The 23627-nt window shown below is 47.8% G+C and overlaps 1 protein-coding gene across 1 annotated transcript in view; it reads right to left on the bottom strand.

Moving 5' to 3' along the window:
• The window catches only part of LOC146338278 (gamma-aminobutyric acid receptor subunit gamma-4-like), a 128038-nt gene that overhangs the window by 100834 nt on the left and 3577 nt on the right, over positions 1-23627 (bottom strand). Inside the window, exons 2-3 of the mRNA XM_084813380.1 lie at positions 21140-21218; positions 20336-21043 (exon numbers count right to left, since the gene is read on the bottom strand). Of these exons, the coding sequence (XP_084669506.1) occupies positions 20336-21043; positions 21140-21218 (787 nt within the window). The remainder of the gene's footprint in view (positions 1-20335; positions 21044-21139; positions 21219-23627) is intronic.

Genomic DNA, 23627 nt, shown 5'->3' with positions numbered 1-23627 from the left:
GAATTGACGGATGAATTGAAAGCACAGTTGCATCTATGTGACACAAAGCAAGAGACCCTGGGGCAATGGGATATGGACTCCTTGCAAATCTTCTTTCCCTCCCTCTAGTAGTGATAGGCACAGGAGTCACCCCAATAAATTTCTTTCCACCTTAGCTTCACTGCTTTTCTACCATCTTGTTTCTTCTTCTGAATGTTGGTCCTTCAGCAGCAAAGCAACTTATTTGATGCCTTATAATTAGTCACTTCTCACATGCTTAATTTCCGATGTGGAATATGTTCAACAGGAGATCAGCTATAGAAGATGATCCAGATTTCCTAGAACTAACATTGAACAACCATGACGGTTTCTATGTTTAAATCAAATGGATTTAGACTCTCTTCCACTTTTACATTGATGCTGTTCAACTGTGCATGATCTTTTCTCCTGTTGGCAGTTCAGCGAGAACCCTGTTTTGGAGAAGCTTTTATCATGCCATCTCCCTGCCTGATTCATAGAAATTCATGGAGGATCCAAATGACTTTCCCCCTGCTCATAACCTTCCTGTGTTTTCCCAAGGCTTCTTCTGTCTTTTTTCTTATTACAGGAAATCTGTTACGGAGGAAAAGATGGAGTAACTGCACAATGCTTTCTAAGTGTCAGTGCTAAGAGGCCTCCAACAGAAAGCACCACAGTTTCTTCATATGCATTGCTCAAAATGCTTATTCCCAATACATGACTTCATGTCTATCCTTGTCTGGCACATATTGAATTGGGGAATGCTAAAATTCCTGTGAGATGACTTGCAGCTTTAGCATATGTCATGTCAGCAGCAGAATGTGAGAAATTGTTGTTTGATGAATGGGCAGGGCCCCTTGTTTGAGGTCGTTCACAATGCCAGGGGGTGAATCTCCTCCATTTTTCAGTTCATTGGCTTGTAGTCAGACAAGTCATATCTCATAGTTTGGCCAGCTGAAGACAAAGAACAGTCTGGGCCTCAGACCAAGGAAGAATAATAGAATCATAGAATAGTAGGGTTGGAAGGGGCCTATAAGACCATTGAGTCCAACCCCTGCTCAATGCAGGAATCCAAGTCTTGTTGCACAAAATGCTAGTTTCGCCCCCTGGAGGCTAGTCCAATTTGCCCCAAAGAGGAGAGTCAACTTCAGGCTGGGTCCAACTCGATTTTATTGTTTGCAAACAGTTCAACAAAGGAGCTCACGCTCAAAAGCAGAGTGGACCCTGGGCAACCCCCGCGCTACAGTTTTATCACTTAGCTTGCATTCCTCAGCCGGCGTGTCACTTTTGATTGGTTGCCAGCGGTTTGCCTAGCAACCTTATCTTAGGGTTACTGTCCGCTCATTCCGGGCATGCGCAGCTCTTACAATACTACGTGCTGCTTAAGACACATACAATGGCTTTTAGGTTGCATTTTTACTACAGTCAGAGCAACCCTGACAGATGGCTGTCCAGCAGCCTCATCTTGAATGCCTCCAGTGTGGGACAGCCCACCACCTCCCTAGGGAATTGGTTCCATTGTCATATTGCTCTAACAGTCAGGAAGTTTTTCCTGATGCTCAGCCGGAATCTGGCTTCCTGTCACTTGAGCCCATTATTCAGTGTTCTGCACTCTGGGATGATTGAGAAGAGATCCTGGCCTTCCTCTCTGTGACAACCTTTCAAGTACTGGAAGAGCGCTATCCTATCTCCCCTCAGTCTTCTCTTCTCCAGGCTAAACATGCCCAGTTCTTTCAGTCTCTCTTCTTCATAGGGCTTTGTTTCCAGTCCCCTGATCATCTTTGTTGCCCCCCTCTGAACCCTCTCCAGTTTGTCTGCATCCTTCTTAAAGTGTGGTGCTCAGAACTGGACACACTACTCTAGATGAGGCCTAACCAGTGCTGAGTAGAGGGAACTAGTACTTCATGGGATTTGGAAGCTATACCTCTATTAATGCAGCCCAAAAGAGCATTGGCCTTTTTTGCAGCCACATCACATTGTTGGCTGATATTCAGCTTGTGATCTACCACAATTCCAAGATCCTTCTCGCTGATAGTATTGTTGAGCCAAGTCTCCCCCATCTTGTAACTGTGCATTTGGTTTCTTTTTCCTAGGTGCAGAACTTGGCATGTATCCCTATTAAATTTCATTCTGTTATTTTCTGCCCAGTGTCCAGCCTATCAAGATCACTTTGAATTTTGTTTGTCTACCAGGGTATTAGCTATCCTGCCAGTTTTGTGTCATCTGCAAATGTGATAAGCACTCCCTGCACCTTGCCATCAATAGTGCTGACATGTGCATCATATCCCAGGCAACTCCTGTTATTGAGTATTGGTGAGGATTTCATTCTTTCTGGGGTGGTCCGCTGCTCAGCACATGATGCAAATGTTAATTCAGTCCCTGTTACTTCAGTACGGTTGTAGCTGACACAGTGCTCGAGGCGATTTAAGAATATCAGAGACCTTCCTATTGTTTTTAATTGCAACACCACATTGGAGACGTTTTGATGTCTTCACATGCCCCACAAATAGAAGCACCAATACATTTCTGGAGCTCTCATATCAGTGCAAACCTTGCATTGCTTTATTGAGCACAGTGGCAATTGTTATGGTTCTGACTATATTAAATGGTCTGGCAGTCAGTTTGGATATTCTACGATGGAAGAAGGTGATCCCTACTAAGTGGTACCAGTTTCAGCCTTGTACCTTATGATGCAATTAATGGTCCCTGTTGCCCCTTTGCAGAGGGGCTGGGGAGGTAGCAAGCCCCAAAGTCAGCCAGACTGGATAGAATGGAATTATGTACACTGTTCTCCAACACAGAGGGCTTGTTTCATCCATGGGCCTTATGACGTTATTGACCCTGGAAAGGGGTTGGGGGGCTTCCATCCCCTAAATGCTTACTCATGGAATCATAGAATAGTAGGGTTGGAAGGGGCCTACAAGGCCATCGAGTCCAACCCCCTGCTCAATGCAGGAATCCAAGTCAGAGCATCCCTGACAGATGGCTGTCCAGCCTCGTCTTGAATGCCTCAGTGAGGGAGTGCCCACTACCTCCCTAGGTCATTGGTTCCATTGTCGTATTGCTCTAACAGTCAGGACGTTTTTCCTGATGTTCAGACGGTATCTGGCTTCCTGTCACTTGAGCCCATTATTCCGTGTCCTGCACTCCGGGATGATCAAGAAGAGATCCTGGCCTTCTTCTCTGTGACAACCTTTGAAGTACTTGAAGAGTGCTATCCTATCTCCCCTCAGTCTTCTCTTCCCAAGGCTAAACATGCCCAGTTCTTTCAAAGACTCAGAGTATCAGAGATGCCGCAACTTTTGAAAGATGTCGAGATAGTCAAACCATCTGCAGACACAGGGGGCAAGGAAGAGGCGACACACGGGCACTGGGTTGAACTGGGACTGCATTTATTACACAACAGCGACTGTGTGCCGGTGCGGGATCTGTAATTCTTCAGGTGACTAGTCTGACAGGTGTTGGGTCAGCCCACCCTGGCCTCAGGGAGAGCGGGAGGGACCCCCCCCCATGGCACACCTTCTCGGTGAGGAGGGAGGCCTTCCCGTGCCACCCTGCCTGGGGCCGCACAGCTCCGAGTGAGCCGAGTTGGCCCCCACAGTGGACCTCATCTTGCCCACAGGTCCCAGAGGCCTCGGGAAACACCCATCACTGCAAAGGTGCCTCAGGGTGCTCGCCTACCCCACCCCTACCTGGCTTCCCGTGCACTTACCCGCCAATGGGAATGGGACCCATTAACCCAGCAAAACATATCATCCCATACTGACTTCAGTGCAGAGTCAGCGGAAAAACCAGGCACTGGGCCACTCTGGTGACTGGCGCAAACCCCTGCTTGGTCCCAAAAGGCAACCAGCAGAGCCTGCATTGAATGGAGGGAGTGGGGGAGGGGCTGGCAACATGGTGGAAAAGCCCGGGGCTCGTACTTATAAGGCCAGCCCAGCCCTGCCCCGGGCAACGTGTGCTGGGCATGTGCCACGCACACACTCAGGGTCTCTCCGCCCCTACCATCACGCACACCAATACACTCCCCCTGCCCCCACCTCCCCACCCCCCGTGTGAAGCAAAGCCAACCCGGAGGAATGGGATTGTCCCTGGCAATGTATTTCAACACAGGCTCTTGGGCTACTAGTTCAGCTGTTGTTGCCCTTGCTCAGACATGGCCCAGGGCACCCTCTGGGGCATTTACATTCCCAGCTCTGTTTTGTGGGCCCCTTTCCTCTGCTTCCAGGGCTGGCCCAGATGTTTTGCTGCCTGAGATCATGGTCCCTCTCCCATTCCATTTGCAAAAAACTGACTGGGCTGGCTGCTGAATTTTTCTTCGACTCCAGCAGTGGGATATCCCCGTCCATGCTCTGAAGGTTAACTGAGGGGTGGCGGGGGAGGTCAATGCTGGTTGTGAGGTGCTCAGCTCTCTCCTCCAACACCTGGCTGCTGCCTTGTGGCATCTGCCATCTGAGGTGACTCCTTGCTCTGCCTGACGGTAGGGCAGCCCTGGATGCTCCACGCCCACACCTTGCTCGAGTGACCAGCCATCTTCATAAGAATGTGTCCCTTCCCCTGATGTGTTTCTCTATTTGAACTTGACTTGCGTGATCTGTTATGTTTGCACCTGACTGTCATCTCTTGACCTACAACAGGTGTTAGGATTCCTTAGCCCACAGTTTACTTAGAGGCTTCAGTTTACAGCTTTTAATCCATTACTTCACAGGATCATACTGATGCAAATTCTCAGTGGCTCTCAGTCTACAAAGGAATGCTTTCAGGTGAAATAAAAGGAAGTTAAGAGAGTTGCCAGCCATTTGAAGAGGGAGGGGGTCTGACTAGCCTAACTTAAAGGGGGGCGGTCCCTCTCTTCTCATGAAGCCTATAAGCACAGCTTTTCACACAAGGCCAATCGGGTAGACCGTCTAACTTCTGCCCCAGCCTTCTCTCTTTGCTCTGCACCTGCGTCTGGCATCTAGCAGGTCATACTCCCCAGACCCCACCTCCTCCTGTTCACTGCCTCTCACAAGGGGGGGGGGTGAAGAAGGACCCTCATCCTCAGCCAGCTGGACGTTTGTAACCTGGGAAGCCAGCCTACTCATATCTGGATTAGCCTGGGAAAACACTTCCCCCACGTCTACTACACTGAGTGTGTCTACTCAGAATCTGAGTAGATTTTTACCAGACGAATCTGATCTCATTTTTTGACCAAGTCACCTCCCTTGTGGACCGTGGGAATGCTGTAGACATCACATACCTCGATTTCAGCAAAGCTTTCAACAAAGTGCCCCATGATATCCTGATGAGCAAACTAGCTCAAAGTGGGCTAGATGAAACAACGATCCGGTGGATCCACAGTTGGCTACAGAATCGGACTCAAAAGAGTGCTTATCAATGGGACCTTCTCAAACTGGGGGGAGGCAACGAGCGGGGTACCGCAGGGCTCAGTCCTGGGCCCAGTGCTCTTCAACATTTGTATGAATGACTTGGAGGAGGAGGTGCAGGGAACGCTGATCAAATTTGCAGATGACACAAAATTGGGTGGGATAGCTGATACTTTGGAAGACAGAAACAAAATTCAAAGTGATCTTGATGGACTGGAGCGCTGGGCAGAAAACAACAGAATGAATTTTGATAGGGATAAATGCCAAGTTCTGCACCTAGGAAAAAGAAACCAAATGCACAGTTACAAGATGGGGGTATGTGGCTCAACCACACTACAAGCGAGAAGGATCTTGGAATTGTTGTCGATCACAAGCTGAATATGAGCCAACCATGTGATGTGGCTGCAAAAAAGGCCAATGCTCTTTTGGGTTGTGTTAATAGAAGCATCGCTTCCAAATCCCGGGAAGTACTAGTTCCCCTCTACTCAGCACTGGTTAGGCCTCATCTGGAGTATTGTGTCCAGTTCTGGGCACCACACTTTAAGAAGGATGCAGGCAAACTGGAGAGGGTTTAGAGGAGGGCAACGAAGATGTTCAGGGGACTGGAAACAAAGCCCTATGAAGAAGAGAGACTGAAAGAACTGGGCATGTTTAGCCATGAGAAGTGAAGACTGAGGGGAGATATGATAGCGCTCTTCAAGTACTTGAAAGGCTGTCACAGAGAGGAAGGCCAGCATCTCTTCTCGATCATCCCAGAGTGCAGGACATGGAATAATGGCCTCAAGTGACACGAAGCCAGATTCCAGCTGAACATCAGGAAAAACTTCCTGACTGTTAGAGCAATACAATGGACCCAGTTACCTAGGGAGGTAGTGGGCTTTCCCACACTGGAGGCATTCAAGACAAGGCTGGACAGTTATCTGTCAGGGATGCTCTGACTTGGATTCCTGCATTGAGCAAGGCATTGGACTTGATGACCTTGTAGGCCCCTTCCAACCCTACTATTCTATGGTTCTATGATTCTATATGTGAAAAATACATATCTCTGCACAGAAATAAAGGAGGATGAGCTTGGTAGCCCCATCAAGAGCATCTGGGTTAAAAGAAATGGAGCAAAGAATAAAAGGATCATGGTGGTCGGAGTCTAATACCAGCCACCCAATAAAGAAGATGACGATGAAACCTTTGAAAAGCAAATAGCCAATGTTCAAGGAAGCATGGTGTACTAGTAATGGGGGACTTCAATTTCCCCTATATTTGTTGGGAGACAAATTCTGCAAAACATGGCCTCTCCAGGAAATTCCTGATGTGTGTTGCTGACAACTTCCTCCTACAGAAAGTGGAGGAAGGAACTAGGGGATCGGCTATCCTTCACTTGATCCTAACCAACAGAGATGACTTAGTGGATCAAGTAGCTGTTACAGGAACTCCGGGGGAAAATGACCAAGTTATACTTGAGTTCATGGTTCTAAAGGAAGCAAAATTCGAGTGTAGGCAAACACATACCCTGGATTTGAGGAAAGCCAATTTTAATAAACTCAGAACAATGGTAAGTAAGGTCCCATGGCAAGCGACTCTAATGAGAAAAGGAGTCCAAGATGGATGGGAGTTTTTTAAAAAAGGAAATTCTAAAGGCACAATTATAAATTATTCTAACCCCCCAAAAAGGTGGAAGGCAGCAGAAGAAGCCAATGTGGCTTCACAAAGAGATGACCTGAAAACAAAAAAGGACACACATAGGAAGTGGAAAGAAGGCCAAGCAACAAAGGAAGAGTACAGACAGGTAGCACAGAATTGCAGGGATGGCATCAGGAAGGCTAAAGCTGAGAACGAGCTGAGGTTAGCGAGGGAGGCTAAAAGCAACAAAAAGGCTTTCTTCAGCTACGTGCATAGTAAAAGGCAGAGGAAAGAAATGGTGGTTCAACTATTCAATGAGGATGGCAAAATGATAACAGATGACAAAGAAAAGGCAGAAGTGCTCAATTCCTACTTTGGCTCAGTCTTCTTCCAAAACAGGGTCCATGACCCCTCCCCCCGGCAAAGGTGAAATACAGGCTGAAGTGTAACTTGAGATCGATAGGCATATGGTCAAGGAACACCTAATTACTCTGAATGAGTTCAAATCTCCAGGGCCAGATGAACTGCATCCTAGAGTAACAAAGGAACTGGCAGAAGAACTCTCAGAACTACTGTTCATTTCCATCAAAGATGAGAAATCATGGAGGATGGTTGAAGTGCCAGATAACTGGAGGAAGGCTAATGTTGTCCCTGTCTTCAAAAAGGAGGGACCTGGGAACCACAGACCAGGCTGACATCAATCCCTGGGAAAATTCTGGAGCAGATTATAAAGGGTTCAGTATGTACTTGAAAACAATGCAGTGATTGCTCGCAGCCGACATGGATTTGTCAAGAATAAATCCTGCCAGACTCATCCAATCTCAGTTTTTGATTAGGTAACCTCCCTTGTAGACTGTGGGAATGCTGTAGACATAAGAGACCTCCACTTCAGCAAAGCTTTCAACAAAGTACCCCATGATATCCTCATTAGCAAACTAGTGAAATGTGGGCTAGATGAAGCAACTATCAGGTGGATCCACAGTTGGCTACAGAATCGGACTCAAAGAGTGCTTATTGATGGGATCTTCTCAAACTGGGGAGAGGTAATGAGCGGGGTATCGCAAGGCTCGGTCTTGGGCCCAATGCTCTTCAACATTTGTATAAATGGCTTGGAGGGGGAGGTGCAGGGAATGCTGATCAAATCTGCAGGTGACACAAAATTGGGCAGGATAGCTAATACCCTGGAAGACAGAAACAAAATTCAAAGTGATCTTGATAGGTTGGCGCACTGGGCCAAAACCAACAGAACGAAATTTAATAGGGATAAATGCTAAGTTCTGCACCTAGGAAAAAGAAACCAAATGCACAGTTACAAGATGGGGGATACGTGGCTCAACCACACTACAAGCGAGAAGGATCTGGGAATTGTTGTCGATCACAAGCTGAAGATGAGCCAACAATGTGATGTGGCTGCAAAAAAGGCCAATGCTATTTTGGGCTGCATTCATAGAAGCATAGCTTCCAAATCCCGGGAAGTACTAGTTCCACTCTACTCAGCACTGGTTAGGCCTCATCTGGAGTACTGTGTCCAGTTCTGGGCATCACGCTTTAAGAAGGATGCAGACAAACTGGAGACGGTTCAGAGGGGCGCAACAAAGATGATCAGGGGGCTGGAAACAAAGCCCTATGAAGAGAGACTGAAAGAACTGGGCATGTTTAGCCTTGAGAAGAGAAGACTGAGGGAAGATAGGATAGCACTCTTCAAGTACTTGAAAGGTTGTCCCAGAGAGGAAGGCCAGGATCTCTTCTTGATCATCCCGGAGTGCAGGACACGGAGTAATTGGCTCAAGTTACAAGAAGCCAGATTCCAGCTGAACATCAGGAAAAACTTCCTGTTAGAGCAATGCAACAATGGAACCAATGACCCAGGGAGGTGGTGGGCTCTCCCACACTGGAGGCACTCAAGATGAGGCTGGACAGCCACCTTGTAGCAGCCATATCAGGGGTCAGACTAAGTAGCCTCATGCAGTCTCATGCTTCATGTTCTTGCTGAGCTTTTTCTCCCTTGAATATATTGTTGTAAGCTGATGAGACACAGGAATTCCTTATCTTGTCAAAGGTTATACAATTGTATATCTTGTTCTCTGCTGTTCTCTTCTGTTCTCTCCTTATCATGGCTACCCTATAACCCAGTTCTTGTATTATAAACAATAGTGCTAGGAGAAGAAATGTTGAGGACTGCAACCCCACGCGGGAGGGGGAGGAGGAGCCGTTTCATATGTGTCACAATGTCTATAAAAACAATGTGCTGATGTATTTCGGGGCTTCTGGCTCTTTGGAAATGATTCCAGCCTTAAGCCCGCGCGTTAAATAAAGAATCTCTTTTTCCTTCACTCCGTGGTCTCTCTGACTCTGGGTTCTGCAACATAAATGGTGCCGTGACTCGGATGTGGCAGGCTCTGAGCCAGACAGGTGGCATTTGCCTGCTCTTGATCGCCGCACCGGGAAGACGAGCTCGGCGCATGCCTCCCTTTCTTGGCGCCACTGACCTTTTTGTCGAGTGAATGGGAGAAAGCCTGCACCAGGATCGCCCAAACGGCAGCGAGCGGGAAGAGAACCTTGGGAAGCGGAGGAAGGAACTTGAGCCCTGCCTGTATCGCAGCTGCAATTGAGTTGAAACCCACATTGGAAGCCTTCAGGAGAAAGGCAAGTATATGGGAAAAAGAGGGCCCCGCCTTTAGGGAGAAAGGCCACTGGGCAGAAAAAAAGAGGGCCCCGCCTTATGAAGAAGGTCAGTGTTGGTGGTATACGTATACAAAAGAACCTACTCCTTGCGGGTAGAAGGGGGGCCTGATCACACCCCCGAGTGGGCGCCAGTACCCAGCACGCCAGTACTCAGTAGGAAGCTGAGGAAGCTGGGGAAGCCGCTTTCCGCTCTGGTAAAAAGTGGGAAAAGTGGGTGGCAGGGACATATGGATGCAGTGGAGAGATTGATGATTGTGTGAGTGGCTACTGCGGTTTCTGACGCATACCGTTGACCGTCCGGGTGCCCAGGCCAGTAGCAAAGTGCGTGGTGTGTAAAATCCTCTTGTGTCGGCCAGTGAGACCCCTTACTCACTGACCAATTCCCATTCCCTAATTGTGTCTGTCTTCAATTTAGGAGGGAGGCTATGGGTGGTGGGGGAAGCAAACCTTGCACCCCCTTGGGATGTATGCTAGCAAATTTTAAGAAAGGTTTTAGTGGAGATTATGGGGACCCCCCCCTCATGAATCCTCAACGGTTGCAGATTTTGTGTAAAATAGAGTGGCCGTCTTTTGGTGTAGGATGGCCTACTAAAGGCTCTTTAGAGCCCAGCAAAATCAGCCGTGTATATGCCATTGTGGTTGGGAGACCTGGGCACCCCGACCAATTTCCCTACATAAACTCGTGGGATTCCATAGTCCGCGCTTCTCCTCCATGGCTAAAGAAATGCCTAGAATCCCAGGCAAAAGTTTTGGTGCTCAGAAAAGAAAAATTGGCCAAAAAGAAATTATAACCAGTGTTAGAAGCCCCGTGTGAAGATCTGGCAGAGCTAACGGTGTTTCCACCTGCTTATGCCCTGCTTCCACCACGGGCCCATGTTACTGTGAGACCGCCCCGTCGAGATCCAGATCCTGTGGCTCCTGAGCCCCTGCCATCCCCCCTACAGAGGCATTGCCCCTTGCTTTGACTTAGAACTGTCGCCATCAGTTTCAAGCCCCACCGGCAGTAATTCGCCGATTTCAGCTATGGTCCTCAACTCCCAGATATTGTCTGCCGAGACTTTCATCTCTACGGGATCGGGAGGTTCCCCTCTTACACCTCAATCAGCATTAATAAAAGAAACTGAAGAATTGAAGTGTTGGGCAGAAGATTTAATAAAATCGGCAGTGACCCTTAAAAAGATGTGTTCTCACAAAAAAGAGGAGGCGAGCTCGTCTACTGCTCAAGACTTGCACCCCCTTGAGATGTATGTCAAACAAAGAAGGAAAAGGGTTTTTTTTTTTTTTAAAAAAAAGATTCAGAATAGAGACAGAAAACAGCAAAAAGCTCAAGGTCGAGCTGAGAGGAAAAAAAAGAACAAGATCTGAGGCTGTTAATTAGAAAAATGTTGCAGGACAGTCTGGCTTTTAACAAAGCGTGGGAGCGTGAGAGTGTAAGGCCAAAGAAGTAGCTGTTAGCCTAGCGCGCCGAGAGGGGGGGGGGCAGGAAAATTGCCCACAACATTCTGAGTTGTGCAACATCATCACCTCGCCTAATTGAGATGAAATCCCTAAGAAATGGAAACTGAAAATGAAGACCCAGAAGATGAAGGCAAAATAGAAAATAAAGGTGAAGAATCAGCCCCCAGAGCACAGGCTAGACCCCTCTTCGAGTGAAAAGTGTGCCATAAGACTGTCCCAAAGCAGAATGAAGCGGAGAGACCACGTTGCAGATCTCTGTCAAGGTAACCGTGTTTAGCTTTAAACTGTGTTAGAATTGCATAGAGCCTGTAGCTACTGACCATCGGCTATATGATTTCTGAAGAGCGTAACCATTAAGCTTTTGCCGTGGGATTCCCTGCAATGAAGAAATCTCACTGATTTGAGTGTCCAGTGTTACACTGCCTAAGTGTGTGTGCTGAAGAGACCGAGAAACCAGACAGCATGTTCCTGGCCAAGCCAAAATCACGCTACTACCACGCTCCTGAAAGCTGCAATAAACTGTGTAAGCTGGGAGACCCAACCTGATTGAGAAGAAAAGAAGATACTGGAGCAACTGTCTTAAAAAACAATGAGATCTGTGTAGCTGGCTGGCTGACGCTGTCAGTGATGTTACAACTTTAAATTAAGACTGTTTTCCTGTTTGAGACCCCAGAGAAGAAAGCTGACCCGAGTTATTTGTTGCCCGTGCCAAAGCAAGAATTTGGCTGCCCTGTACCTCATCGTGTCCTGTTTTAAGCTTGGGATTTACAAATACAAACAAACTAAGAAGCTTGCCTTTGAAGTCCTGCAAATCACCCCACCGCCTCCCCGAAGATTAATGGCTGCCTGAAAAATGCAAGTATAAAGCGATGCCCATCACCCCCCCGCGTCCTGAGTTTCGGCACTCAAGTGTTTCAGTGCTTTCGTGTACCAGGTTAGAAGAGAAAAAAAAAGAGTAAGTTTTTAAAATGTCTGTGAGAACCTGACAGAAGTAGAATAAAATTTACAGAAGAGTTGCCCAAGTTAAAGCGTCACAGCTAGAGAGCTGAGCTGTGCCGCTCTGTTTAGACAGAGGCCTTGCTAAAAAGTTAAAGGCCCTTGTCTGTCAGAAGGGGTGTAGGGCCACACTTTCCCTTTTTAAACTGATGCAAAAGTGGAGAGCCTTTGCTGGAAACATCGCATCTTCATTGCCCAGAGCCTTCTCTGTTTGCCTCCATCATCATCTGGGCTTTTTAGAGACACTCTGCACATGAACTAAAATTTTAAATTGTCAAAGACTTGCCATGGACAGTGCTGTGAAGCTTTTGATAAACTTGAACTCTCATTGCTGTAGACCGTGTGTCTGTGTTTGTAGTCAGCTCAGTGTACAGCAGGCTGAGTTTGATCTATGACTTTTAGATTTCCTTCTGCCAGAACTCATGCAGCATAGAGTTGCCGATGCAAAAATGGTGACCTAGAACTCTTTGCGTGTGTAAGTATGCCCGTCCCTTGATTTTAATGGGCCCTGAGCTTTCAGCCAGAAGAGCAGTATGATTGCTGGATCTGCTCCATCATGCCTTACCATGCAAAAAGTGTTTTCCATTCATTGTGTTAAATTGCAGAAAAAGTTTGTTGTGTATATTTTATGATTTCTTAAATATCATAAAATATATGTGATATTTGCAGATTAGTGTTAGTTGCAACTCCAAATGATGCTAAGTGTGGTTCCCGATGGATGACAAGGAGAAAAGACAAAGGCAAGTAGAAAAGAAGGAAGTAGAGAAAGTAGCAGACAGATAGAGAAGGGAGGAAAAAAAAGAAGAAAGAAAAGGCAAGAGGCAAAGAAAAAACATTTGTAGAAAAGAAGCGTGGCCATAGTTGCCCCCAGGGTAAATTAAAAGCAGCTGATTGTGCCTGGAGCTTATTACCTGGGGTAAAGTAGCCACAATAATGTAATAGTTCTTTAAGATGAAAAAAAATGTAACTAGAAAGAGAAGAAGAGCCTATCCCAAATGTGTGTCATTGGGACTAATGTAAGGCAAAAAGGTTTAAGTAAGTGAGTTTAACTTGAAAAAGACAAATAAAGAGACAAGGCTGGTGCATGGAGCAGAAAGTTTTATATAAAAAGTTTGAAACATGATCTGCAATACAGGCAGATCAGCAAAGAAAAAGAAAGCAAAAGAAAGAGAAAAAATTTGTCTTCCCATACTAATAAATAAAAGTGTTATCAAGCACTTTGGAAAGCGAAGTTGTTTACAGGAAGCTGTGCCTGAGAACCAAACACTTCTAGCCTATGCTGAAAATGCTTGCTAGTGTTGTGTTGCCTCATGGGTAACATGTATGGTATAAAACCCATTTAGCCCACTAGCTCGTGGTTCAGAGAAGCTGTCTGATCCAACCATTAAGTACGCCTGTGTGCTGTAAGTTACCCAATAAAGTCTCCTTGTAAGTAACCCCCCCCCCCGCTGAAATCCCAGAACACAAGTGGGGCTAGAGCGCCTCACCCAGTATCAAACCCTGCTGTTAAAAGCCGTAAAGGCAGGTATAAAGAAGTCAATTAATATGACCAAAGTGTCTAAAGTGCTGCAAGGTGCCACCGAGGCCCCAGAGCGTACTTGGAGCGTCTTTCAGATGCCTATCGCCAGTACACCCCCCTCCCTCAACCCAGAGGCCCAAGAAGACGTGGACGAAAGAAAAAAAGAAGACGACCCAGCAGAGGCAGAAGATTCTTAAAAAAGAACCAGTGTGCCCAGTGTGGACAAGATAGACATTAGTGGCATGAATGCCCAAATAAAATGAATCAAATACACAAAGGAGAAAACCAAAGGGGCCAGAATGGGCGAAGAGGGAGACAGCTTGAGAGGGGCCGTGACATTGACTGTGAAGGGCCGTGACATTGACTTCATGATTGACACTGGAGTGGCATCAAGAGCAAGCAAACGTTAGCCTTAAACAAGAAGTCCAAACACTGAGCAGAGTTCTTCAAGCCCAGCGTCGCTTTGTCTTAGAAAATAAGCCATTCCCATCACAGAAGTTCATCCTTTCCAACCAAGAGTTAAAGTATGAGTTAAAGAGAGAAAAATAACCCTTTGACTCCCAGATGGAGAAGACTGAAAACTGTCATACTTTCCACCCCTGCAGCTATGAAAGCTGCTGGAGTTAAACCCTGGATACATTGTACACGAGTCAAGAAAGCGAGAGGGGGAGAGTAGACTGTAAACAGAAATCCTGAAAATCCTTTAAAAATCATTCTAAAAAAGCAGTAAGAAGACTCAGGCTAGACCTTACTGTGGACACACCGGGAGACTGTCCCCCTGCATACGGTCAGACCTGCAACTGGAGAATTGAAGAAGGGGACTAGACCCTACTGCAGCTTGCCAGGTGAATAGCTGCCCAGTGTACGGTCAGATCCCAAACAAAATCAAACATGCGTGTTGTAGTGTTAGTAGTGTTGCATTGTGTCTCCTTAATAAGGTGCAAAAAGGGGGGCCAGCCCCTGAAAGAGAAAGTTTGTCCCAGTGATTTGCTGATAATTACTGGCTTCACCTGGCTAACATCACGAGAGTAAAACATTTTTGTTTGCCAAGAGGTATACCTGCAAACAGGCTTATTAGCTCTTGCCTAATACATGTCTGTAGACATCCTGGGAAAATTCAAAAAGATACCATGTTAAGAGTTTATGGTGTAAGTTTAACTTATTCCCAAAATGCTAATTGGGGTGTGGTTGCAAAGATCCTACCCCCTACAGAGTTCACTCTACGCACCCCCATCATTGCTGAAACAAATGCTACGTGTGCACAAATGCTTAATTGTCAAAATTTTTTCCAGAAAATATAAAGCTATCCCTGGCCCCCTTCTACTGTAATAAAATTCAAAACATATCTTTTAATGATGCCCACATACTTTTGCCTCATGGATGGTTTTAGACATGTAGTTCCCGCACTTGGTCATTCATTCCTGCCAACTTGTCTAATAACCACCCATGTTGCCTCAGCCACCAATTAAACTGGTGCCAATTCTTCCCCTGTGGCCCGAGAAAATCCATCGACGGCAGCCTCGAGCACTCCAACTAACTAAAATTGTAATAGTCATGTGCAGTTATATTCTGACTCAGAAAAATTGGCCTTAACCATGTCACTGGTTGGGGTTCCAGGTTTGTTGTTGCTGTTGTTCAGTCGTTCCCGACTCTTCGTGACCCCATGGACCATAGCACGCCAGGCCTTCCTGTCCTGCGCTCTCTCCTGGAGCATGCTCAAGTTCATATTCATTGCATCCGTGATGCTATCTAGCCATCTCATCCTCTGCCGTCCCCTTCTCCTTTTGCCTTCAGTCTTTCCCAGCATCAAGGTCTTTTCCAGGGAGTTTTCTCTTCACATTAGGTGGCCAAAATATTGGAGCTTCAGCTTCATTATCTGCCCTTCCAATGAGCACTCAGGGTTGATTTCCTTTAGGATGGACTGATTTGACCTCCTTGCAGTCCAGGGCACTCGTAAGAGTCTTCTCCAGCACCACAGTTCGAAAGCATCAATTCTTCGGCGCTCAGCCTTCCTTATAGTCCAGCTCTCACAGCCATACATTACTACTGGGAAAACCATAGCTTTGATTAGACGGACCTTTGTCGGCAAGGTGATGTCTCTGCTTCTTACTATGCTGTCTAGGTTGGCCATAGCTTTCCTCCCAAGGAGAAAGCATCTTTTAATTTCATGACTACAGTCACCGTCTGCGGTGATCTTGGAGCCCAAGAAAGTAAAATCTGTCACTGCTTCCATTTCTTCCCCTTCTATATGCCAGGAGGTGATAGGGCCAGATGACATGATCTTAGTTTTTTTAATGTTGAGTTTCAAACCAGCTTTTGCACTCTCCTCTTTCACCCTCAACAAGAGGCTCTTGAGATCCTCTTCGCTTTCTGCCATTAGGGTGGTATCGTCTGCATATCGGAGGTTGTTGATAATTCTCCCGGCAATCTTAATTCCGACCTGTGATTCATCCAACCCGGCATTTCTCATGATGTACTCTGCATATAAGTTAAATAAGCAGGGTGACAATATGCAGCCTTGTCGTACTCCTTTCCCAATTTTGAACCAATCGGTTGTTCCATCTCTGGTTCTTACTGTTGCTTCTTGATCCTCGTACAGGTTTCTCAGGAGACAGGTAAGGTGGTCTGGTACTCCCATCACTTTCAGAATTTGCCACAGTTTGTTGTGATCCACACAATCAAAGGCTTTAGCGTAGTCAATGAAGCAGAAATAGACGTTTTTCTGGAATTCTCTTGCTTTCTCCATGATGCAGCGAATGTTGGCGATTTGATCTCTAGTTCCTCTGCCTCTTCGAAACCCAGCTTGTACTTCTGGTAGTTCTCGGTTCGCATACTGCTGAAGCCTAGCTTGTAGGATTTTGAGCATCACCTTGCTGGCATGTGAAATGAGCGCAATTGTGCGGTAGTTTGAACACTCTTTGGCGTTGCCCTTCTTTGGAATTGGAATGTAAACTGACCTTTTCCAGTCTTGTGGCCACTGTTGAGTGTTCCAGATTTGTTGGCATATTGAATGCAGCACTTTAACAGCATCATCTTTTAGGATTTTAAATAGCTCAGCTGGAATATTGTCATCTCCGCTAGCTTTGTTGTTACTAATGCTTCCTAAGGCCCACTTGACTTCACTCTCTAGGATGTCCGGCTCAAGTTCAGTGACCGCACTATCATGGCTATCAGGGACATTCAGATCTTTCCTGTATAGTTCTTCTGTGTATTCTTGCCACCTCTTCTTAATCTCATCTGCTTCTGTTAGGTCCCTGCCTTCTTTGTCCTTTATCATGCCCATCTTTGCACAAAACGTTCCCTTGAGATCTCCAATTTTCTTGAAGAGATCTCTAGTCTTTCCCATTTTGTTGTTTTCCTCAATTTCTTTGCATTGTTCATTTAAGAAGGCCTTCTTGTCTCTCCTTGCTATTCTCTGGAACTCTGCATTCAGTTGGGTATATCTTCCCCTTTCTCCCTTGCTTTTCGCTTCCCTTCTTTCCTCAGCTACTTGTAAAGCCTCATCAGACAGCCACTTGGCTTTCTTGCATTTCTTTTTCTTTGGGACGGATTTCGTTGCTGCCTCCTGAACAATGTTACGGACCTCCGTCCATAGTTCCTCAGGCACTCTGTCTATCAGGTCTAATCCCTGAAATCTATTCCTCACCTCCACTGTATATTCATCAGGGATATGATTTAGGTCATACCTGAACGGTTTAGTGGTTTTCCCGACGTTCTTCAATTTAAGCCGAAATTTTGCAAGAAGCAGCTCATGATCTGAGCCACAGTCAGCTCCAGGTCTTGTTTTGACTGACTGTATGGAGCTTCATCTTTGGCTGCAAAGGACATAATCAATCTGATTTCGATATTGACCATCTGGTGACGTCCATGTGTAGAGTCGCCTCTTGTGCTGTTGGAAAAGAGTGTTTGCTATGATCAGCATGTTCTCTTGGCAAAACTCTATTAGCTTTTGTCCTGCTTCATTTTGTACACCAAGGCCATGCCTGCCTGTTATCCCGGTGATTTCTTGACTTCCTACTTTAGCATTCCAATCCCCTATGATGAAGAGGACATCTTTTTTTGGTGTTAGTTCTAGAAGGTGTTGTAGGTCTTCATAGAACCGATCAACCTCAGCTTCTTCGGCCTCAGTGGTTGGGACATAGACTTGAATTACTGTGATGTTGAATGGTTTGCCTTGGATTCGTACTGAGATCATTCTATCATTTTTAAGATTGTACCCCAGTACTGCTTTTCCCACCCTTTTGTTGACTATGAGTGCTACTCCATTTCTTCTAAGGGATTCTTGCCCACAATAGTAGATATGATGGTCACCTGAATTAAATTCGCCCATGCCTGTCCATTTTAGTTCGCTGATTCCCAAGATGTCGATGTTCAATCTTGCCATCTCATGTTTGACCACCTCCAGCTTACCTTGATTCATTGATCTGACATTCCAGGTTCCTAAACAATATTGTTCTTTACAGCATCGGATTTTCTTTTCACCGCCAGACACATCCACAGCTGAGTGTCCTTTCGGGTTTGGCCCAGCCGCTTCACTCTTTCTGGCACTACTTGGAAATACCCTCTGCTCTTCCCCAGTAGCATATTGGACACCTTCCGACCTGAGGGGCTCATCTTCCGGCGTCATATCTTTTAGCCTTGTGATACGTTCCATGGGGTTTTCTTGGCAAGAATACTGGAGTGGGTTGCCATTTCCTTCTCCAGTGGACCACATTTTGTCAGAACTCTCTGCCATGACCTGTCCGTCTTGGGTGGCCCTGCACGGCATAGCTTATGGCTTCACTGAGTTACGCAAGCCCCTTCGCCACAACAAGGCAGTGATCCATGAAGGGGCTTATAGGTTCCAGGTTTAGCCTTGGCTAATAGTCTGGAGATCAACCGGTTAGCTTGCAGCTTAGCCAAAAGCATAAATGCCACCTCACGAGCATTGTCATTGTTAAATAAAGAGTTGCGTGATCTAAGAGGTGCAGTTCTAGAAAATAGAGCTGGTATAGATTACCTCTTCCTTCTTCATCATTTAAGTTATGAAACACACCAAAAGCTCTGTTGTTTTAACTTAACTGATAATGGCAATGCTGTAGATGAACAGATCAACAAGCTGCACAATATAGTAGCTAACAAAACAATAAGACAAAACAATTAGCTCAATTAGTTAACCCCTTGGCTTCCAAATCTTAGCTGGCTTAAAAGCATTGTTCATCCTAATTCTACCAGTGTTGTTCATAGAGATACTGTTATGTCTCTGCGTTCCTTGTCTTATGCGCTGTTTAACCAATCTGTTTCATGTCTCACCTAGTAAAACTGCTGCCCTCTACGCTCTAATAGCCCAACAAGAGGCTAAGTAATATGTCACAAAAACCTTTGTATAGTTATCAGAAATGCTATAATTGTAATTAAATTATGCATTTAAGGGGGGAATGTAGCAGCCATATCGGGGGTCAGACGAAGTAGCCTCATGCAGTCTCATGCTTCATGTTCTTGCTGAGCTCTTTCTCCCTTGAATATATTGTTGTAAGCTGACGAGACACAGGAATTCCTTGTCTTGTCAAAGGTCATACAATTGTATATCTTGTTCTCTGCTGTTCTCTCCTTATCACGGCTACCCTATAACCCAGTTCTTGTATTATAAACAATTGTGCTAGGAGAAGAAATGTTGAGGACTGCAACCCCACGCGGGAGGGGGAGGAGGAGCCGTTTCATATGTGTCACAATGTCTATAAAAACAATGTGCTGATGTATTTCGGGGCTTCTGGCTCTTTGGAAATGATTCCAGCCTTAAGCCCGCGCGTTAAATAAAGAATCTCTTTTTCCTTCACTCCGTGGTCTCTCTGACTCTGGGTTCGGCAACAACCTGTCAGGGATGCTCTGGCTTGGATTCCTGCATTGAGCAGGGGGCTGGACTCGATGGCCTTGTAGGCCCCTTCCAACCCTACTATTCTATGATTCTATGAGGCCTACAGAGGCAAAGGGGAAAATGGGTCAGGCTTCGAGGCCTGGAGTTTTCTTTTCGGAGGGGGTAACCCTGAGAGGATTCATTTCATTTCTCCGGTTAAGCATCAGATTCATTTCTCAAGTTTCATTTCTTCAGGTTTGAAGCAGTACTCTCAGTTTTGAGGGAGGAGGATATATAATGAGACTGAGAGCACCAGGAAGAGAAGACAGACAGCCAGAGCCTGAAGTGAGAGCAGAGTCAGAAGACCAGAGCAGGAAAGAGCAGCCTAGAGGAGTCCAAGGTCAGCCATGGTAAAGGAACTTGCGTTTTGCAACTTTCACTTTCTTTTATGGCCTGTTGTGCCACTCAGCTCTATACCTTTAGTTGTGATTTGCTTGTTTTCATTTACTAGTAAACCCTGTCTCTAGAATGTCAATCGCCCCACGTCTACAGCCTGAACCCCAAGCTACCGGAAAGGGGAAGGTAAGAGAAGGAAGGTGGAACTTCTGAGGAGGCCAGAGATCCTTAAGGAGTTGTTCAGGGGGCCCAGGTCCGAAGGGGAACCTGGGGAGGGGAGGGGAGGGGAGGGGTCTGTCTGGAGGCGCAGAAGGAGCATTCCGTGGACAGGCTAGGCTAGCTTGGGAGGCCTTCCTGGTAAGGAGCTGGCTGGTGGCAGAGTCACGGCTTTATGCAGTTTGGAGTCTGGCCCTCCTTCCCCCTCCGAGGCAGCACCTGAGAAGCGGAGGAGCTGCAGAGATGACTTACCCGTGTACAGGTGCTTTGGATCCCAAAGGCAGCAGCTGAGCAGCCGGAGAGTCGCCGGGATCCTGGCAGGCGGGCGGGCGAGCGGAGGCGCGTGACCCCCCCTCCCGCGTTGCGGCCCTGACGCACTTTCTGGGGAACCACCGCGCCCTCCCGCGGCAAGGGAGGCCCCGACAAAGGCGGTGGCCCCGGCGGGAGGGGGGCCGCGCGGTGCCGCCCGGCGAGGCCTCTGCGGCGCTTCTCCCGCCTCCTCCGCGGCGTTTCGCAGCAGACCAGGCGTCGCCGCCGTCCGCCGGTGACCCTCCCGTGCCTCCTTCCGGGCTCCGCCGTCGCCCTCCGTGCCGCAGAGACGCTGTCGAGGAGCGCGGGCTGGAGCCACGGCGCGAGGCGTCGCCGGGGCCGGGGCCGGGGCAGCGCCCCAGGCGGGCGGGGCAGAGGCCCGAGGCACGCGGGGGCCGCGCGTGCGCGCTGCGGAGGAGGCGGGCGGGAGCGCGGGCTTGGCGCCGCCTTCCCCGCCTTCTCGGGAGCCCGGCGGGGCTGCCGCTCCCGGGCGGCGAGCCCGGAGCCGCGAAGGCGCGCTCACCAGCGGGGCCCGCCGCGGGGAGCGGCGCGCGGGGGAGCGAGGCCCGGGCGCGCCAGACGAGCCGAGCGGCGAGCGAGCCCCGCGGACCGCGCCGCGGCTCGCTTCTGCGCACACATGGCGAGGTCGCTCTGCACGGAGCGTGGCGGAAGAAACCGGCGTTTAAATAACCGTGGAGTTAGATTTCGGATGGGTGGTGCTCAGCGTTAGCCCTACTTGGGCCAGACCCACGGAAGTGAATGAGCCGTAAGTCAGAGCCGTATTCTGCGCCCCAAGGGCTAGCCACGTAGGTCGCAGGGCACTGAGCTTATTTTGAAAGACCAACAAAAGAGAGAGTTAAACGTACTTTTGTTGTCCTTGCCCTGCCTTGTTCTTCAGCTTCCCCCAAGCCACTTTTCTCAGTTCTCAACCTTTGGTTTTCCCTTACTTTCCGTCTAGATTTTCTTGGCTCCCCTCCATACACACACGCCCCTTCTCAATTCCTGTATTCCTTTCCTTCCCATTTTTGATTTCTTTTGCCTTAAAAAAAATAAAAATAAAACCCCATTTCTCTGCTGTTAGGATTATAAATAGTCCTTCCCCCACCCCCTTTTGCTTGGAGATAGTTCAGTGCTCGCTTTTCTTTTGTGCGTGCACGTGTGTGGTGTGACAAGCAAACAGTGTGTGGCAAAGCACTGCATTTCAAAAGACCGTGGGCAAAGCACCACGCAACGTATATTATTTAAATGTTGTGCTACACTGCGTGGCGAAGCCAGCCCGCTATGAGGCATCTTTGGGGCCCTGGCAGGGGCAGAGGTGAGCCAGGTGCTGGTGGGACCAGCAGCACTGGTAGCCAAGCCGGGTTGCCCCCAGTCCTGGCATAGGGCAGCAGAGTGTAGAGGTCAGACAAGAGACCGCTGCCGTTGTTCTTTCTTCACGTCAGCCGTGAAGCTGAATAGGCAAGTAGGCCTAGGGGAGAGAGGGTTGCACTTCAAAGAAACCTACACCAGGGATTAGGGATAGTAAAAAAAAAGGTAAAGGTGTCCCCAACCAGTCGTGTCCAACTCTAGGGTGCGGTGCTCATCCCCGTTTCTAAGCCGAAGAGCCAGCGCTGTCCCAAGACGCTTCTGTGGTCACGCGGCCAGCATGACTGAACACCAAGGTGCACGGAGCGCTGTTGCCTTTCCCGCCGAGGCGGTGCCTATGTATCTACTTGCAATTTCTTGCTTTCAGCCTGCTAGGTTGGGAGGAGCTGGGACTGAAGACGGGAGCTCACTCCGTCACGCGGCACTCGGGTCTCGAACTGCTGTCCTGCCGACCTTCCGGTCTGCAGTTCAGCGCCTTAACCACTAAGCCACTGCGGGATAGTGACCTCCTCCTAATCACCAAACACCAAATTTCTCTGATTATCCCTTTATGCCCTTTAGTTTGAGTTTCTGAGAGCAGCACATTTTATCTGTTCCTAGCACAAAAACTACTGGGCCAAACTGTTTGACGTTTGGCAGATTTAGTCACCTCCATGGGGGCTGGTGGGTGCCCAGATTTCATATGCTTCTGTGGAAACAGCGAGAAGTTATAACTCTTTGCTTTGAGAGTTTTTGTTGAAAAAAAATAATCAAATTTTAACTCCACCTAGCACAAAAACATCTGGGCCAAACTGTCTGAAATTTGGCAGGTGGGATTCCCTCCATGGGACCTGACAGCTCCCCAAACTCCATGGATCTACCATGAAAACTTAAAAAGTTATGGCTGTTTCTGTTTTGCAGTGCAAGTCAATGGGAAAATGTCATATCAGAATGATTTGGATATCCAAATCTGAAGTGAAGCGGATGTGGTCCAAAGTGAAGTGGGGCTGCTTCAGGAGGTCCAAAGTGGCACCTGAAGCGAAGTGGGGTCTGTGTACAGCCCTCCTGGGAAGCACTCAGTCATTTGAAAGAGGACCGCTCAGCAGTCTGTCAGCGTTTGCTTCTTGGCTTAGAGAGACGGCAGCTGCAGCAGCTCTGCTGTGGCCACTGCCGCTGGTCAAAGGCTCTGAAAAATCCGGGCCCCTGCCCAGCTCAGGGTGGTGGGATGGCAGGGCAGCATTCTTGCTGCTTCCCCACCCCGCCTCCGCCGTTAAAAAAGCAAAACCAAACCACTGAACCCTCCCCCTTGATTTCAGTAGGAGGGAATCGATCTATGCCCATCCAGGGCTGGCACAGACAGGCAGCTGGTTTGAGGGCAGTGACCATCGCATGGCAGCATTAAAGAGTCAAATTTAAATTCTGATCTGTTGCTGAGATTTATATTTGTGCAAAGTTTTCAGTTCCAAAAATGTCATCCTGCTGCTTTTGTCAGGATAGTGTACTTCACTAGTGAACATGTTCTTAGTACAGATTTGTGTATGTATGTATTTAACTCTTTTTTACCCCACCCTTCAAAGAAGAAAAAAGAAGAATCCCCAAGGCAGCTAAAAAGTCTTAAAGGTAGCAGTCTTGTTTTGAAAAGGCTGAATGTGCGATCAAGGCAGGAGATGCGGAAACATCTGCCACTGAAGGAAATATGGCATGCTGGCTCTCCCTTCTGATGGGCCCTCGGGCCTCGCACCCTCACTTGAGCCCCCCACATCTGACAGAGGGGCGAGAAGCAAACCGGGAATTCACTCAGGCTGCCTCCGATCTCCTCAGACACACTGTGCAGAGTGGAAAGGGAGCGCTGTCATGACAGGGTGGCAAATGCCCAGCCCTGGGCCCTCTG

This window comes from Heloderma suspectum, chromosome 9, assembly GCF_057233095.1.
Source record: "Heloderma suspectum isolate Gila_16-S chromosome 9, 16-S_ref, whole genome shotgun sequence".
Classification (NCBI taxonomy): Eukaryota; Metazoa; Chordata; class Lepidosauria; order Squamata; family Helodermatidae; genus Heloderma; species Heloderma suspectum.
The sequence above is the reverse complement of the archived record's forward strand: the minus strand, read 5'-3'. Positions and strand labels throughout refer to the sequence as shown.